At 48.7% G+C, this 18,434-nt stretch overlaps 1 protein-coding gene across 4 annotated transcripts in view; it reads left to right on the plus strand.

The window, feature by feature from the left end:
- Positions 1-18,434, plus strand: part of VPS51 (VPS51 subunit of GARP complex) — a 65,463-nt gene that overhangs the window by 13,906 nt on the left and 33,123 nt on the right. For all 4 annotated transcript variants that reach the window (XM_029611263.1, XM_029611262.1, XM_029611261.1 and 1 more), the window contains exons 3-8: positions 5,710-5,856; positions 6,219-6,438; positions 8,723-9,494; positions 17,142-17,357; positions 17,660-17,878; positions 18,167-18,288. In XM_029611263.1, coding sequence (XP_029467123.1) covers positions 5,710-5,856; positions 6,219-6,438; positions 8,723-9,494; positions 17,142-17,357; positions 17,660-17,878; positions 18,167-18,288 — 1,696 coding nt within the window. The remainder of the gene's footprint in view (positions 1-5,709; positions 5,857-6,218; positions 6,439-8,722; positions 9,495-17,141; positions 17,358-17,659; positions 17,879-18,166; positions 18,289-18,434) is intronic.

The following is an 18,434-nucleotide window of genomic DNA, read 5'->3' on the forward strand; positions in this document are numbered from 1 at the left end:
GTTCAGGGCGGCTGGAGGCTGCAGTGGCTTACAGTGCTGACGCGCTTTATGATCTTTTACGGACATCGGGCAGGACTATGGTCTCGGCTGTTTCAGCCCGCAGGCTCCTCTGGCTTAGGAACTGGTCTGCAGGTGTTTCGTCTAAAGCTCAACTTGGTTCCTTGCCCTTCAAGGAAAACTGCTTTTAGGGCAACAGTTAGAGGATATGATAAAGTCTCTGGGGGAGAACAAGGTCCATAGGTTACCAGAGGATAAGCCCAGGACAAGAGGATCCTTTCCTCAGGGGGCGAGATTTTGTGGAAATCACCGTTTTCGCTCTTCACGTTCCTCCGGATCGTCGTCGGGGTCCCAGCCGTCAACATTCTTAGAACCGGTTCTTTCGAGGCCGGCAATCTGCCAGGGACGGAGCCCCACAGGCTCATGGGGGCCTCAAGTCCTCACAATGAAGCAAGGCCGGTTCACTCCTCCTTTCCAAAAATAGGGGGAAGGTTGTCTCTTTTTCTAGAGGCGTGGACCAACTTGACCTCTGATCAATGGGTCCTAAATATAATAGAATATGGCTACACTTTAGATTTTGCTCGGCCGCTGTGGGAGCGCTACTTGGTTTCCCCGTGCTCATACCACCAGAAGCGTTGGGCTGTGCAAGACACTGCAGCACTTACAGGACCTGGGTGCCATAGTTCCGGTACCCACAGGAGAACTAAGGTGCGGGTGTTACTCCATCTACTTCGTGGTACCCAAGAAGGAGGGAACCTTCTGTCCCATCGAACTCTAAAGGTACCTCGGTTTTGTATAGAGACTCTTCGCTCTGTGATAGCATCCATTCACAAAGGTGAATACTTGGTGTCCCTGGACTTGACAGAAGCGTACTTGCACGTTCCCATCCGCCCGGATCATCAGAAGTTTCTGAGGTTCGCAGTCCTCGGTCATCATTTTCAATTTTGTGCACTGCCTTTTGGTCTGGCGAAGGCACCCAGGGTGTTCATCAAGGTCATGGTGGTTGTGGCAGCGGCTCTGCGGAGAGAGGGTATACTGGTACATCCCTACCTGGACGATTGGCTGATTCGGGTGAAGTCAGAGGACCTTTGCAGGATGGCGGTTCAGAGGATGCTGCAGCTTCTGAGCTCGCTAGGTTGGGTGGTCAATCCTGACAAAAGTCATCTAGTTCCTTCCCAGTCCTTGGAGTTTGTGGGTGCTCGCTTCGACACGATTTTGGGAAAGGTTTTCCTTACCGAGGAGAGACTGACCAAGCTCCTCACTCAGGAGGAGTCCTTGCGGTCCATGCCTCGTCCCAGGGTTTGGGATTATTTACAGGTTCTGGGTTCGATGGCTTCCACTCTCGATCTGGTACCATGGGCGTTTGCGCATATGCATCCTCTTCAGTCAGCCTTGCTTTCCCGGTGGAATCTGCTCTCCGAGCAGTTTCATCTTCCCCTGCCGCTGACTGATTCGGTGCGTTCCAATCTTCCTTGGAGGCTCTGTCCGGACAATTCGCCTCGGGGCGTGGATTTGGAAATTCCCTCTTGGATAGTGGTAACCACCGGTGCCAGCCTCTCCGGGTGGGGAGCAGTTTGTCAAAGAATGGCAGTACAAGGCCGATGGACAAGGTCGGAGTCCTGTTGGTGGATCATTCGTTTGGAGATCAAAGCAGTTCGGTTGATGTTGCAGGCCCTTCTTCCCTTAGTGGAGGGACGGTCAGTGATGGTGCTCTCTGACAATTCGACAATGGTGGCTTACATCAATCATCAGAGAACACGGAGTCGTCCGGTGGCGACGGAAGCCCAGCTGTTAATCAATTGGGCGGAGCAACACCTCTACAAGATAGCAGCCTATCACATTGCCGGGGTGGACAATGTGCAGGCCGATTTTCTCAGCCGCTGCCAGTTGGACCCAGGAGAGTGGGAACTCTCCGAAGAGGCCTTTCGTCTTTTCTGCAACTGCTTGTCCAGGCCGACCATGGATCTCATGGCAACGTATCACAATGCCAAGGCTCCTCGGTTCTTCAGTCGGCGGTGAGAAACAGGAGCAGAAGGGGTGGTTGCTCTGGTTCTTCCCTAGCCGAAGGACATTCTGTTGTACGTCTTTCCGCCATGGCCGTTGGTCAGCAAAGTTCTGCGCCGCATTGAGGCTCATCCGGGCAAGGTCATACTCGTGGCACTAGAGTGGCCAAGACATCCGTGGTTTGTGGATCTCCTAAATCTAGCAGTCGACAGTCCGCTGAGATTTCACCCGTCTCCGAATCTCCTACACCAAGGGCCCATCTGTTTCACAGAGACAGATCGCTATTGTCTAGCGGCATGGCTTTTGAAAGGCGGAGATTAAGGAGCAAGGGTTACTCAAATGCGGGTATTACCTCGGTCTTGCATTCCTGTAAGACTTCTACATCCATGGCGTACGTTAGAGTTTGGGGAGTGTTTGAGTTCTGGTGTCTGGAGCACGAAGTGCAGCCCTCCAGGGCTTCGATTCCCGATGTTCTCGCTTTTTTACAGGCAGGGCTTGCTAAGGGACTGGCATTTAATTCTCTCCGAGTCCAGGTGGTGGCCCTTGGTTGTTTTTCAAGGAAAGGTGCAGGGAGTGCCTTAGCATCCCATCCAGATTGTGGCTCGTTTTCTCAGAGGGGCTAAGCATCTGCGTCCTCCTGTCCGGAACCCTTGTCCTTCGTGGCAGCTGAATCTGGTTCTCCACACCCTTTGTACCGCTCCCTTCAAGCCAATAAAGCGAGCAACCCTAAAGGATCTGATGTTGAAGGTTGTTTTCCTTGTGGCTATTTCCTCAGCTAGGCGTGTGTCCGAGCTTCAGGCCTTATCTTGCAGGGAGCCCTTCTTGAGGATTTCTGAAGCAGGGGTTTCCCTAAGAACGGTTCCCTTCTTTCTCCCGAAGGTGGTGTCCTCCTTCCATTTGAATCAGTCAGTGGAACTCCCTTCCTTTGCTGGCCTGGACTCTTCTACTCTAGAGTCTAGGAAGTTAAGGAAGTTGGACGTAAAGAGGGTGTTGTTGCGTTACTTAGAGGTTACGAACAGTTTCCGTCTCTCGGACCATCTGTTTGACCTGTGGAGTGGGTCCAGGAGGGGTCATAAGGCTTCAAGAGCCACTATTGCGCGTTGGCTAAAGGATGAAAACTACAACAAATTTATTTCAGCTACAGATACTGTGCCATCTCTGCCCAACTCTACTCCTGTAGCTAGTTGCACAGACATTTGCAATGAATGTGCATGTTTCAAGGTACTGGAAATAGCTGTGCCATTATGAGTGGATAACCAAGTAATATCCTTCAGCCCATAACAACTGCAGGCTTTCGAAGTGTGGATGTTGACATGTTCCCATGTAATGAACATCAGAGCCAAGCCTTGTAATCCTCATGCTGACCTGAATACACAAGGATCCCCGAGCAGCACAGGGAAGCTTGTACTGGCACAGGCTATTTACAAATGCAGCAGCAGTTTGCACAATACCTTCCTCTTGCTCAGTGGGGTGGATGTTGCGAGTTCATGAGAGAACATAGGAACTCGTTTTGACTTCGTCAGCATGGATAAATTCTTTCAGATAACCTGGACATAGGGACATTCATTTTGAAAGTCTATTTCTTTCACTTAATATGTATTCTTTTTCCTGTTCCTTCATTTTTTCTTCCTCTGTTTTTTCAAAAAAGCAGTTGGGCACATGTGACCACTCTATAAGGTTAATGGAATTTGAGAATTCTAAGGTCTCTTCTTATGCTGTGGCATGACCCTGGTAGGCCTAATGTCTCCACATCTTTAAACACTCATTAGCCCCCTAAGGGTGTCATCTTTTACCTCCAAGTACTTTCAGGTTGATTCAGAAAGGTGCATTCAACCAAATATATCGTTTTACCCGCAGTTCAAAACACATTTTATGTGTGCAAGACATACTGCTGATGTAGCAAGGAGTTTTTTGCACAGAAAATGTGTGTTCCATAATGGGAATACTGCTTAGTGCCCTGGCTTGGAAATCCCATGCAAATGAGGCCATTAAGTAGAACTCCCCAATGCAGAGACGTGTGTTGGCCCAACTCTGTTTTTCTTAGGGCTGGAAACTTAACTTCAGGTCAGAGATAAAGTTAAGTTTCTGGCGTTACTGCACTGGCATTTAAAACCTGAAAAAAAGTCAGGAACACTTAGCCAGATTAGTACACTCTCCTATCAGCGATAACACCCCCCTCCCTCAAGTTAAAATGTGCATTCGGCCTATGCCGAATGCACATTTTCCTTTCAGTATTCTTTTTTTTTTTTAACTTCCAGTGCATTAGCATAGCATTAGCTTATTGTATCAGGGAGTTAAAATAATAATAATAATTTATAATTTGTGCATTAAAACGATGCACTGAAATCCAGCACACAGGTTCTTAATGTGCAGGTTACTGCAACAACCTGTTTGTTAGTAACTAGCTATATTCAGGGCTCCCAGTCTCCTGTGATTCTGCAACTGTGGGAAGGGCCATAATATCCAGCTCTTTCCACGAAATTGCTTCAGGTGGCCGGGGGCTGAGCCCGAATTGGGAGTCAAAAACATTGGAGCAGCAGATTGAATTTCCACCACTGGCTGCCAACTCCACCCCACACAGGTTGGGTGGCAGAAGGAGAAAAGCATTGGCACCACCTTGGGCTTCCTCTGTCATCTGGGGAGAAGCAGAAGGCTGTTTCCTCGCAGTTCAAAGCAGCAGTCAAGCCCTTGGTGGCAGAGGACAAAGACATGACCCAATGCGCTTCTGTGGCTGTCCTTTTCTGCCTTTCAAGCTGAATCCTAGAGGACCGCGGAGCCGGATGATGATTTAATTCTTTCTTTGGTGGAGGGTGAGGGCGGTGGCACACAGAGTTGTAAAAGAGAAGCTGGAGGATGGTGATATAGATATATAATTTTTTTTTTTGTGGTGGAAAGTGGTATGTGTGTAAAAGTAGCTGGGGGCCTAGGGATGGGATGTGAAAGAGCAGCTGAGAGTTTGAGAAAATGGGGATGGGAAGGGGGGGTGGGACGAAAGTGGAGCTGATTAGCGGAGGGTTGTGAAAGAGAAGCCAGAAAATGGTAGTTTGTGTGAAAGGAGGGATGGGGTATGAAGTGGGGGAGGGTTTAAGTGAAAGAAGGGATGGTGGGGGATGAGAGATGGCATCTCGGATGAAGAGAGAAAGGAAGAGGGGAAGAAAGCGTACAGTAGTGGGGATACAGAAAGGAGCAGGGCTGAGCCAGAGGAGGAACACCTCCCTTTCCACCTCCTAGCCCCCCTCCCCCCAAAGATCCCAGAACCACCTCCTCTCCCTCTTGGATTCCCTCCCCACTAAATTCCAGAACTTCCCTCTCCCTGATTTTCGCTCCTCCTCCCTCATCCCCTAGCCCAGTCTTCCCTCCATCACCAACCTCTCCACCTTTGATCCTTCCTCACTCTTCCCTCCCAGTCCCTGAGATTTCTTCCATATCCAAAATTCATTAACTAAAAGACCCCCAGAAGAATGAAGGAAATTATACAGACTCAAAGCAAATATAGAGAACTACTTAATTTTTAGTATGCAAATATAAATCAGCATTAATTTAATATGCAAACATTCCAATTTATGCAAAGGTGCCATCAGATTGCTGCACAGTTTCCCAACTCTTGCCCCAGAATCAACCCCTGAGCTGCTGTGGGAAGCAGGTAAATATGGTGACATTTCTTGTGGGTCAGTATGGCATAGTCTCTTTCTCTTTCACGTGCGTCAGACACTATCCGTAAGATGAAGAATGACTTTAAGAAGATGGAGGATGAGATGGACTGTCTAGCAACCAACATGGCGGTGATCACAGAATTCAGTGCCCGGATCAGCAGCACCCTGCAAGACCAGCATGAGCAGATCACCAAGCTATCTGGTACGGGGAAAGGGGAGAGGGTTGGTGCAGATGTGACAGGGTACTGCATTGTGCCCCTGCCACATATGAGACTGTGGCCAAACTCTGGGAGGGGTCTTAGTCATCGGTGCGCTGGAGCAGAATAGAGAGGGAGGAAGTGAGGAATGTCCACTGGCCCAAAGGAAAGGGGACCCTCCTATACTGGGCAGAACACTCATCCTTGTCTGCAGCCCCAATAGCAAACCATTTCAGTCCTGGGAAGAGCAGAAGTAATCTAAAGAGAGATAATATTCAGTACATAATGTTGGTGGGCCAGCACAAAAGCACATTCTTCATGGCACTCTTTCTTCTTCTTCTCGCTCTCTGTTTTCCTGGATATTCAGGGGTGCACATGCTGCTTCGCAAACTGCAGTTCCTTTTTGAGCTTCCTGCCCGGCTGAATAAATGCATTGAACTGGAGGCCTATGGCCAGGCGGTGCGCTACTATGGCAAGGCACGCTCCATCCTGCACCAGTACCAGCACATGCCGTCCTTCCAAGGCATCCAGAATGACTGCCAGAAGATCATGGCCTCCCTCTCTCAGCGGCTGCGTGAGAAATTCAGGTATCGAAAATGGGTGATCGCAAACCCCGACTTTCCATATCCTTTTAACAGCCTAGAAATGTTCTCATTACACAGCAGTCCTCCTCCTTAATAGATCTGGATCCATTTTTGATTTGCAGTTTCTGGCTAGTATAATTTAGCAGGGTCCTTAGATGAACTTAAACCACCCCTGACTTCCATACAACCCAGCAAATATAATTTGGGATCAAGACCAGCTCAGTTTGTGTGAAATTCTATCTCCTTAGCAATAGCCTCCCAGTACCTCTCAATCGTGGGGCTTCCTATCACATGTAAAATCAATTTCTCTCACAAACACAAGTTTCTTTGGAAGAAGGAACTAAGCAACCATGACAGCTGGGTGTATAACAAGCTAAAGTACAAACTCTACAAAGTGTAGCTGAGGTTCTTACGATTTTAGCTACATTTTAACTTAAAACTATTGAGTTCCATGTGAGAATCCTTAGTCCCGGTTTTATGAGTGTAGGGGGTCATTTTCAGCCAATGTGGATACTTGTTACACAGACATTTACATTAATTTTCAAAGCAAAAGTACACGTTGACTGAAAGAAACGCTTAATTCTGACAAACTAACAATGAGAAGAAAATAATTTATTGAGATATCCCAGGAAAAGAGTGCAATTACCAGCAAAGACAAGTCAGAAGTAAGTTAAATAGTTAGCATAACTTTTTCCTAATTGATTGGCATTAGAATTTTACCTCATATATACTAATAAGATTGGATTCTTGTAAGTCGTGATTTTTTTTCTTTTTTTGTAAATTGAGCCCAGAAGGCAGAATGAAACTGATGCTGACCCTTAACATACTTTTTAACATTTCAGCAGCTTTGGTTATTCCTACAAGTCTGATCAGAGCAATCTCTGTTCTTACAAACCTGATCAGTGCACTCTCATTGCTGCAATATCTTTATTTCTTTACACCAACAAACTAGTCTGGCTTCATAAAAAACTTTCTCAAAGCATCCTTACATACGCATACTTTCGCTTTAAAATTATCCTGTAAATCTACCCACACACATTTATAGCTTCTAATGTGTACAGATAATTTACCTGGAGAAATTTATGCACACAGAGATCCATATTCAGATGCATTTAGCTAGCTAACTCAGAAGTTAGCCGGCCAAATGAATATTTGGGCACTTAATCTGGGAAGATTCTAGCAGGCTAAGTTAGGGGCATTGCGGGAGTGTAACTGGGAGGAGCTGATTTAACCGGCTGTCTCTGATAATCAGAGTTAGCCGGTTACCATAGCTAGCTAAGTACCTGATTCACTAAGGGTTTTTCCCTTAGACACAAAATGGGGAAAAAAGCCTTAATGAATTTGGCCCAAAGTTTGATCGGACCAAAGAGCTGTCCTAAAGTTAGCCAGTTACAGTATATTCAGCAGTGAGGCTGCACTATTGAATATGCCTCTAAAATTAGCTGGATAAGTTTATTCGGCTAACTGCTGTCTAGATTGCGTCTGAATACAGACCTCATATTTTTTAAAAAGCATGCACAGAAGTCCAGTCTCCACCTAAACTCTGCCCCCCTGGAATGCCACTCCAGTACTCGGGGGAAAAATGTGTGCACAAGATACATGTGCATTTCTCCCCCAGCACATCAGGCAGGCAGTTTTACCAGTTGGTATTTATGTGGGCAAAGCGCTGCTTTTTAAAATTATCCTTTTGATCTTGGAAACATTGTATGAAAGAGCTATCTGTTCCGTGGGATCGGATAGCAAACATTTTGAGTTATGCAGCTAAAGAGTGATGTATGCAAATGTCACCGACCCTTGGTAGTACATAATGGAGGTAGTTTTCACACTGCGCACTTGGATGCAAAGGTTAGCAGGTGTTTTTTACCTGTGGACTTTGCATTAATTTTTGAAAGTGAAAGTACATGCGCACTTTCACCAGGAAAATTGCCTAAGGGAAAAGTATTCTGCTTTTTCTGCGGATACTTTTCTTTTTCTGACTAACATACATGATTTTGAAAATCCTGCGAGTCAGAAACTGTATCCCTGCCCCTGAGAGCATGGTGGGGAGTGGCAGCCCTTCCTCCTTCCTCTGCCCCTCTCATGAAGCCAGGCCGGCTGTTCCAGAGCTCGCTGACCCTCTGTTCCTCAGGCTGTTCCAGGGCTCTTTGCTCTTGGCGATCCTCCCCCTTTCCCTCCCTCCACTTCAGAGGTCATACAGGGACTCAGCGACCCTCCCCACTCCCAGTCTCATGCCAGTATAAGATTTCCCCCATTCCAAAGATCTATTTTCTTTATTTCTCTGTCTCAGAGATGGCGGCTCCAGTGCCCAGGCTTTGGCAGAGTGCGTGGAGCTGCTACTGCAGCTGGATGAGCCAGCAGAGGAGTTGTGTGATGAGTTTCTCTCCCATGCCCGCTTGCGACTGGAGGAAGACCTGGCGGTACTGCAGGCAGATCTGGGACCGCCTCTGCCCTCCACCACAGGGCCAGCTCCACCTAGTGACATCCTGGAGTTTATCGACCGGGGCTGCAATGGCTTTGTAAGCAGCCTATGCCTGGTGATTGCCTCTTACCAGGATCTGTTTATCAGCCACCCATCCCAAGAGAGCCCACGGAGCCACAGCATTGCACACATGGCCCAGGAGAAGCTGGTCACCTTTGTGAACAACCTCACCAGTTGCTACTTCAGTGTGGTGGAACAGCGCCTTCAGTTGGAGCGGGGGCTAGGGGACAACTCACTTCTGGTGCGAGCTCTGGACCGCTTCCACCGGCGCCTGCAGGCCCTGGTCAAGCTTCTGCCTACCTCGGAGGTCGCGGTGGCAGGGACAGAGATTGTGGTGCGGGCTGCAGAAGAGCGGGTGCGGCAGTATCTGCAGGCACTGTGCTGCTTCTTCCTGGATTGCCTGACAGATGTACGACAGACCTTGGCTGCCCCCCGCCTGGCTGGCAAAGACAGTCCCAGCCTGGCTGAGCTGCTGGCCAGTGTCTCAGCTTCCATCCTTAACCAGATTAAGTCTGTCCTGACCTATGTGCACCTCTTCACTGCCAAGGACATCACCTTCTCCAACAAGCCATACTTCAAGGTAATACAGCTGTGAGTCTGGCGGCTCTGTTGGGTAACTCTGATCTAGGTATAAACCCCCCGACCTGTGCACATAAGTTCCCTGCAGGGTAGCTCCTGCTCTGAGTGTCAGACCGCCGAACTGATGGATCCCCATGCTGGGTAGCTGTCCCCTGAGTGAGGCCCTTGCATCCCTTGCTGGGTGACTGTTTTTTTTTTAATGGCTCTTGTTCTCTTGAGTCTCATATTCTGTAAATCAGTTGCTCCCTGTATGTAGCTGTATCAGTCCAGACTGCTGGGTTTTGCCTCCCTTCCAGCAGATGGAGACAGAGAAAAACTTTGAGAGTGCTCCCTCTTAAGACGGTGTGCCACCTGCAGCTCCTTAGAATTTCTCTGTCTTCAGCAGATGGAGGTGGTGCTGAACCTGTGGGGGTTCTTTTATTTTATTTTATTTTAATTTATTTTTAATTTTTATTTATTGAATTTTCAAGATGCAATTACAAGAAAATCTTGTGATTAGTAATAACAGAAAATTGATTACATTTATCCAAACTTAAGCACTCTAATATAATCTTTTTAAGGTAATCTAATAAATCAATTTCTGTCCCAAACAGAAGTAAAATTAAGTGAAACCTCATTTATCATGAGCGTTCTATACATCAGTTAAAGAAATTCTATAAGAAACAATGCAATGGATACCCCATCTCTAGGGGGGGGGGGGGTTTCTTTAAAAAAACAAACAAGCTGCTTTTCCTGTCTTTCCTCTAGGCTGTCAAGGTAGGACCAGAAGTGTAGGGGTCCTCCCAGGGAGTTGGCAGGTCCTAGGGGGACCATCCTCCCTGGTAGCAGGCGAAAGGTAGCTCGGGTTGGGGTTTTTTGTTTTTTTTTATGGCTCTTGTTCTCTTGAGTCTCATATTCAATAACTCTGTTGTTATACCACCCATTACCCTCACATTTTCAGTAGGTAAAATATCCTATTTTAGACAGTCAACACTCTAGGGCATAAAGTTACTACTACTACTATTTAACATTTCTGTAGCACTATATGACCTCTGCAGCACTGTACAAACACACAAAAAAAGACAGTCCCTACTCAATAGAGCTTACAATCTAATAAGATAAGCATACAGGACAAGATACTTGGGGTATTTCATAAAGCAAGACAGTGGTTAAAGAAAAGAAAGCTGATTCTAGAAGCAAACAGTCAGGCCTAAGATTTAAAAACAGCTTCAAAGTTCAGGCTTATCTAGGCCTTGCTTTGCTCCACTGCATACTAGGATTTGCAGTTCCTTGTACGTACCCAGATCCATCCAGATTACTGGGTTTATGCATCCCTGCCAGCAGATGGGGATAGAGAAAGTTTCACTGACACTGCTTCATAATCCCTTGTGCCATCTGCAGTTCCTCAGTATTTCTCTGTCTCCAGCAGATGCAAAAACCTGCAGTTCTGCAGTCTGACGCGTTCTTTATTTTTGTGAGCATTCCTCCCAGAGGTTTTTGGGTCCTGGGGGATCCTTCCCTGTTTGGTTGAGGTGGACGAGCTGGAGGTGGGGGACCTTTTTGTATGCTCGCTCTGTTGTTCCATGGGTTGTAAAGCTGGTGGTCCAGATCTCTCCCCTTCATGAGGCTGCTTCGGCGGCTGTTGGCTCAGGGCAGCAGGTGCTTTAGAGCACAGCTTGCCTCTCCTTTTTAAATTCTGGCTTTTTTGTTACAGCTTCCTCTCCTTTGTAAAATTTGGCTAATCTTGAGCTGGACACCTCTGTTTTCCATCCTTAGGAGAGGTTTTGCCAGTTTTGATTAAAGTTACTAAGAAAAAGGAGCAGTTTTGAGGTAAGGCATCAGGGCTCCGGCTGATGGCTCTCCTCCCTCCAGTCGTTGTTAGTAGTGGGGGACAGGCTTCTTTCGCCTCTCCCACTTGTGGCGCTTTGGGCTCGACAGGGGGACTTTTCCCAGCCGAGTACATTATAGTTCGCGGCACGGTGTGTGATGCGGTGCCAGCGTGTCTAAGCCGCTTAGAGCTCTGTGCAGCGGCTGGGGGGGAGAGGGGGAGAGGGAACATCTGGGGGGGAGAGGGAACATCGGAGCCCCCAGCAGACGCAAAACAGAGGGTGCAGGCTCTCCCGCGATGGCTGGTTTTGAGCGAAAGAGGACGGTGTGCGTTGGGCCTTTGGCCCATGTCAGCACGGGATCGGCAGCCATTTTGGGTGCTCATGTGGCACTGACCATGCCAGCGGAGGAGGCGGGGGGATTTTCCTCCAAGGCTTTCCCTGATATACCTGAGCTCCGATGAGGGAGCTGGCTCAAATCTGCTGTCTGGGTCCTCTAGTGCTGAGGCCACACAGTTTCCAAAGGCTCCTGCTGCTTCATGAAGCTTATTTGGTGCAGCAAGCAGGGCTGGGGTCCCAGTCTCTGCCTCCAGAGGGTCTGGGCTTGGCTTCTAGACCTGAGCAGTCCCATGGTAACAGGTCTTCCTTGGTGCAGCATTTGCTGGGTCCTGTTCAGGCTGGTGAGGACTCGGATGCCTTGGTTTAGTCACAGGGGCCCCCTGGAGCTCTGGGGGCATTGTTGTCGCTGGACCAGGGTGCTGATCCAGACGCGGCGGGCATGGCTCTGGGGGATGATCCAGAGTATATTGCGATTTCGGAGGGGGATGTCTCAAAGGTGCTCCACTTATTCTGGAGGGAGGAATTAGGTCCTTTGAGCCTTCAGATTCTAGAGGAGCTTGGGCTAAAAGTCCCACAGGAAGACTCAGACATGGAAGGAGCGGATCTGGTCCTGGATGGGCTTAGGGGTCCCCCGAGAGCCTTTTCCTATCATAAGTCTGTGAAGAAGATGGTGAATCGGGAGTGTGGAACTCCTGATTCCGGCTTGAGAGTGGGAAAGGCGATGATAAAGTTTATCCTTTGCCTGAACAGATGTTGGAGCTCTTTTCCCTTCCAAAAGTGGACGCTGCAGTGTCTGCAGTCAGAAAGAAGACAACTATCTCAGTCGCTGGTTCCGCGGCTTTGAAGGATGTTCAGGATTGGAAGCTGGAGATTCACCTCAAAAAGATCTTTGAGGTGTCGGCCCTGAGTCTGCAGGCAGCCCTCTACTCCAGCTTTATGCAAAGAGCATGCCTGCGCTGGGTACAACAGCTTCAGGATGGGCAGGTGAAATCAGGTGACAAGGCGGCTAAAGCTGCGTGCTTGGAGGTGTCGGCTGTGTACGTGGTGGATGCTTTGTATGATTTGGTAAGAACTTCATCTCGTATTATGGGATCCACTGTGTCAGCCAGGTGGTTATTGTGGCTGTGTAACTGGTTGGCAGATGTGTTGCCTAAGTTCCAGTTGGGTTCATTGGCTTTTAAGGGGACGTCTTTTGTTTGGAGAGGATCTGGAACACTTGATGAAAGATCTGGGAGAGAATATGGTGCACAAGTTGCCGGAAGACAAGCCTAAGGGCAAGCAGTCTTTTCAGTCTCGGTTGCGGTTTCATGATGTCAGGAGGTTGCATCATGTGAGAGAAGCCCCAGCTTTGCAGAAACAGTTCACTCCTTGAGGAAAGTTCTGGGGAGCAGTCCTTTCGAGATGGTGAAAGGCCATTCAGAGCTTCCACAGGAGGTGGGGCTACAGGGGCTAAATCCTCACAATGAGGCGAAGCCGGTTCACTCCGTTGTTCCCTGTATAGGGGGTCATCTAGCACGATTTTACGGGGAGTGGGCCAAAATCACTCAGGCGTAATAAGAGACAGTTACATGTTAGAATTTTCTCGTCCTGTTTACAACCTGTTTTAATCTCCCCATGCGGGTTGTTGGAAAAGCATCAGGTGGTTCGGGAGACATTAGACAGGTTGCAAAGATTAGGGGCAGTGATTCCGGTTCCTCTGGGTGAACGGGACAAAAGTCGATATTCCATTTATTTTGTAGTTCCAAAAAAAGAAGGCACTTTCCATCTGGTTCTGGACTTGAAACGGGTAAATATGGTGCTAAAGGTCCCAATATTTTGGATGGAGAACCTGCAGTTGGTAATTGCGGTGGTGCACAAGGAGGAGTTTCTGGCTTCTTTGGACCTGACAGAGGCGTACTTACATATCCCCATTTTCCAGGATTACCAGCATTTTCTGAGGTTTTTGGTGCTGAGTCAGCATTTCCAGTTTCAGGCTCTCCCTTTTGGGCTGGCCACGGTGCCACGCACATTCACCAAGGTAAATGTGGTGGTTGCGGAGGCACTACGGCATGAGGGAGTGCTGGTACATCCTTATCTGGACGACTGGCTCATCAGGGCAAAGTCGGAGGATGGTTGTCGCTCCGTGATGCAGAAGGTGATTCATACGCTGGAATCTCTAGGCTGGGTGGTGAATTTGGCAAAAAGCCACCTGGTTCCATCTCAGACTCTTGACTATCTGGGAGCACGGTTCGACATGCTGAAAGACAAGATGTTTGACGGAGGAGAGAGTGTGCAAGTTACAGAGGCAAGTTCGGCGCTTGTTGACTTTGCAAGTGCCCTGAGCCTGGGATTTTTTGCAGGTGCTGGGCTCAATGGCTTCACGCTGGAGTTGGTACCATGGGCCTTTGTGCATATGGGACTTCTACAGAGGGCTCTGTTGGCACAGTGGAATTTCATCTGCCCGGGCCTTTCGAGGGTTATGAGCTGGACAGTCTGTCTGGGTGGCTGATAATGTCCAGTCTAGTTCGTAGTGTCGATCTGAAGGTCCCAGATTGGGTAAGTCTTACTACTGATGCCAATCTCTCTGGATGGGGAGCAGTATGCCAGTGATAGTCAACCCAAGGCATTTGGTCAGTGGAAGAAGCCTCTTGGTCTATCAATCGCTTAGAGACCAGAGCAGTGAGGTTAGCATTACTTGCTTTTCTGCCTTTGGTTCGAGGCCGGTCAGTGAGGGTCTTGTCGGACAATGCGACGAATGTAGCATACATCAATCGGCAAGGAGGAACCAAGAGCCGAATGGTGGCCCAGGAGGCTCTGGAGTTAATTCTTTGGGCGGAACAACACTTGATCCAGACAGCAGTGTCTCATATCACAGGGGTTGAGAATGTTCAAGCGGATTTTCTAAGTCGCCATTTGCTAGATCCAGGGGAGTGGGAGTTGTCCAAGACAGCAATACAGCTCATCCGAGAGTGGTGGGGCTGTTCCCATGTGAATCTAATTGCAACTCGTCTCGATGCAAAGGCATCACGCTTTTACAGCTGAAGATGAGAGTACGGGGCCGAGGGAGTCAACACTCTGATTCTACCCTGGCCTTAGGAGGGTTCTGCTTTACATATTCCCCCCTTGGCCTCTGGTAGGCAAGGTTTTGTGTCAGAGAGACACCCAGGCAAAGTGGTGTTGGTAGCCCCGGAGTGGCCATGTCTGCCATGGTTTGTGGATCTGGTCAATATGGCAGTCAACTTCAGTCATCTTCCACGCCTTCTTCGTCAGGGCCCCATATTTTCAGACCAGGCTGATCGCTTTTGTCTAGTGGCTTGGCCTTTGAGAGGCAGCATTTGAGACGAAGAGGGAACCTAGAGGCGGTCATTGCTACTCTTCTTCAGGCTAGACAGAAGTGTACTTCGTTGTTGTATGTCCAGGTCTAGAAGGTTTTTGAGGCCTGGTATATAACTAAAGGAGTACAGGCCTTACAGTCTTCAGTATCTCAGATTTTATCTTCTCTTCAAGAAGGTTTGGTCAAGGGCCTAGTTTTCAATTCTCTAAGGGGCGGATTTTAAATGCCCTGCGCGCGTAAATCCGGGCGGATTTACGCACGCAGGGCCCTCGCGCGCCTATTTTGCATAGGCCGCTGGCGCGCGCAGAGCCCCGGGACGAGCGTAAGTTTTTTGGAGGGGGCGTGTCGGGGGCGTGGCCGAATGATGCGGCGTTTTGGGGGCGGCGACGCAGGCGTGGTTTCGGCCCGGGGGCGTTCTGGGGGCGTGGCCACGGCCTCCGGACCAGCCCCCGGGACCGGAACACTGAGCGGGGCAGCCGGCTGACGCGTGCAGATTTACGTCTGCTTTTCGCAGGCGTAAATCGTGGAATAAAGGTAAGGGGGGGGTTTAGATAGGGCCGGGGGGATGGGTTAGGTAGGGGAAGGGAGGGGAAGGTGGGGGGAAGGCGAAGGAAAGTTCCCTCCGAGGTCGCTCCGAAATCGGAGCGGCCTTAGAGGGAACAGGCAGCACGCGCTGGGCTCGGCGCGCGCAGGTTGCACAAATGTGCACCCCCTTGCGCGCGCCGACCCCGGATTTTATAAGATACGTGCGTATCTTATAAAATCCAGCGTACTTTTGTTTGCGCCTGGTGCGCAAACAAAAGTACGCGATCGCGCAATTTTTTAAAATCTACCCTTAAGAGTTCAGGTAGCAGCTCTTGCTTGCCTGCAAGGTAAACTTGAAGGTTGCCTTCTCATCCTGATGTGGTTAGATTTCTTTGGGGAGAGCTAAGGATTTGCGCCCTCTGGTGTGGAAAGTTTGTCCATCCTGGAATCTTAATCTCATTCTCAGAGGTTTGTGTAAGGCACCTTTTGAACCTCTCCACAGAGTGACGCTTAAGAATTTGACTCTAAAGGTTGTTTTTCTAGTGGCCATTTGTTCAGCGAGGAGAATCTCTGAGTTGCAGGCTTTATCGTGCCGTGATCCATTCCTACAGATTTCAGACTCAGGAGTGTCCTTGCGGACGGTACCCTCGTTTCTTCTGAAGGTAGTATTGGCGTTTCATGTTAATCAAACGGTGGAGCTTCTGGCTTTTCTGGAGCTGGATACTTCTGCATCTCATGCATGGGAGCTTAAGTTGTCTGATGTCTGCAGAGCTTTGTTGAGATATCTCAAGGTAACAAATGATTTTAGGAAGTCTGATCATCTGTTCATTTTACGGAGTGGTTCAAAGAAAGGTACCCAGGCTTCCAAGGCTACCATCGCGAGGTGGCTCAAGGAGGCTATTGGGTCTTCATACATTCCCAAGGGGCATCAGGTACCTGAAAATTTGCGGGCTCACTCCTCAAGGTCACAGGCGGCCTCATGGGTGGAGGCTTAATTGGTTTCACCACAGGAAATTTGTAGAGCAGTGACTTGGAAGCGCTGCATACTTTTGCAAGGCACTGTCATCTAGATATAGGGGATTCGGAGACTCTGTCGTTTGGTGAGAGTGTCTTGCAAGCAGGACTCTCTAGGTCCCACTCTAACTAGGGAGCTTTGGTACATCCCAAGAGTCTAGACTGATCCGGATATGTACAGGGAAAGGAAAATTGGTTCTTACCTGCTAATTTTCATTCCTGTAGTACCACGGATCAGTCCAGAACCCGCCTGATCTGTGGAGGTGGAGAGTCATCTGCTCAGCTGTAATTTCTTGATATGGTCTATTATTGTTCATGGTATGGAATACAGACTTGTTGGAAAAGTTTTTTCCCTAAATTTGTTATGTTGTCTGGGTATTTTTTTTTTACAAGTTTTGCAAGTGTTTTCTGCTTGGGTACAGATCAATACTGAAGAACTGCAGGTGGCACCAGGGATTATGAAGCAGTCTCAGTGAAACTTTCTCTGTTTCCATCTGCTGGCAGGGATTCATAAACCCAGGAGTCTGGACTGATCCGTGGTACTATAGGAGTGAAAATTAGGTAAGAACCAATTTTCCTTTCTTGTTTTCCTGATAAGGTCCAGTTTTCAACACATAGTGGGTTTTCCTTTTGCACCTATGTTTGTTCCTAGGGTGAGTTCTGTAGTCGGGGAGTGCGGGAAGGCCTCATTGTTGGTTTCATCAAGTCCATCTGCCAGACTGCACGGCAGTTTTGTGAGACAGCAGGAGACCGTGGGGGCTCCACACCACCAGCACTGCTTCTGCTGCTGTCTCGCCTTTGCCTGGACTATGAGACATCCACCATTAGCTACATCCTGACGCTGACAGATGAACAGTTCTTGGTGCAGGTGAGACAAGTCTTTCTTTGTCCTATGTCTTTAATGCTGAGGGACAGCCCCAAGAGCCTGAGCTGGGAATGGAACCAGGGTTCCCTAGCTTATGCAATATACTCGGCCCCAGCAGCGGGAATCTAAGCCAGAATTGACTCCTGCAGTACTCTCAGTTCCATGAGCAGTAGCCCAAGCTGAAAAAGGATCCGAGGTCTGTCTTGACAGTGCAGGGCGGACTTGGGGTAACTGGCTGTAATTATCTGATTCCTTTTGCAATGGGAGAAGGTCACCATGAGTTAGTGTCTTGTGTTCTGTGGCAGGACCGTTCGCCGGTGACCGCTGTGACTAGCCTGTGCAGCGAGGCTCGGGAGGCAGCCCAGAAGCTGCTGAATCACTACGTAAAGGTGCAAGGCTTGATCGTCTCGCAGATGCTGCGCAAGAGCGTGGAGACTCGGGACTGGATTAACACCATCGAACCACGCAATGTCCGTGCTGTCATGAAGCGGGTAGTGGAGGACACCACCTCCATCGATGTGCAGGTCAGAGCTGGGAATATTAATCCTCTCTCTGCTTTTGCTTCTGAATGGAGCTCTTTATTTCATCTATTACCTTTTATTTTATAGGTGGGTGTCTTTAATCCCATGCCTTTGTCCCTCATTTTATGGGTGGGTCTCTATAATCCTATTTCTACCTTTTATTTTGTAGGTGGGTCTCTATAATTTCACTCCTTTATCTCTCATTTTGTGAGTGAGTCACTATAATCCTACTTTTGCCTGTCATTCTATGTCTAAGTTTCTGTAATGTCCCTGCTGTCTCTCCTCCTATAGGTGGGTCTACTGTATGAAGAAGGTGTACGGAAGGCCCACAGCAGTGACTCCAGCAAAAGAGCATTCTCCGTTTACAGCAGCTCCCGTATGCAGACTCGCTATGCACCCAGCTATACCCCCAGGTAACAGAGACTCCCGCTACTGCTGCACTTAGCTGTTCCCACTAGCTGGCTATCACAGATCTAGAGTGCCCATGTAAAGGAGGTTGTACTGGCCTGTTTTGATAATCTCCTGAGTGCTGCTTGCCTCCTGTTTAGCTCCTATAGGT

This window comes from Rhinatrema bivittatum, chromosome 8 (genome assembly GCF_901001135.1).
Source record: "Rhinatrema bivittatum chromosome 8, aRhiBiv1.1, whole genome shotgun sequence".
NCBI lineage: Eukaryota > Metazoa > Chordata > Amphibia > Gymnophiona > Rhinatrematidae > Rhinatrema > Rhinatrema bivittatum.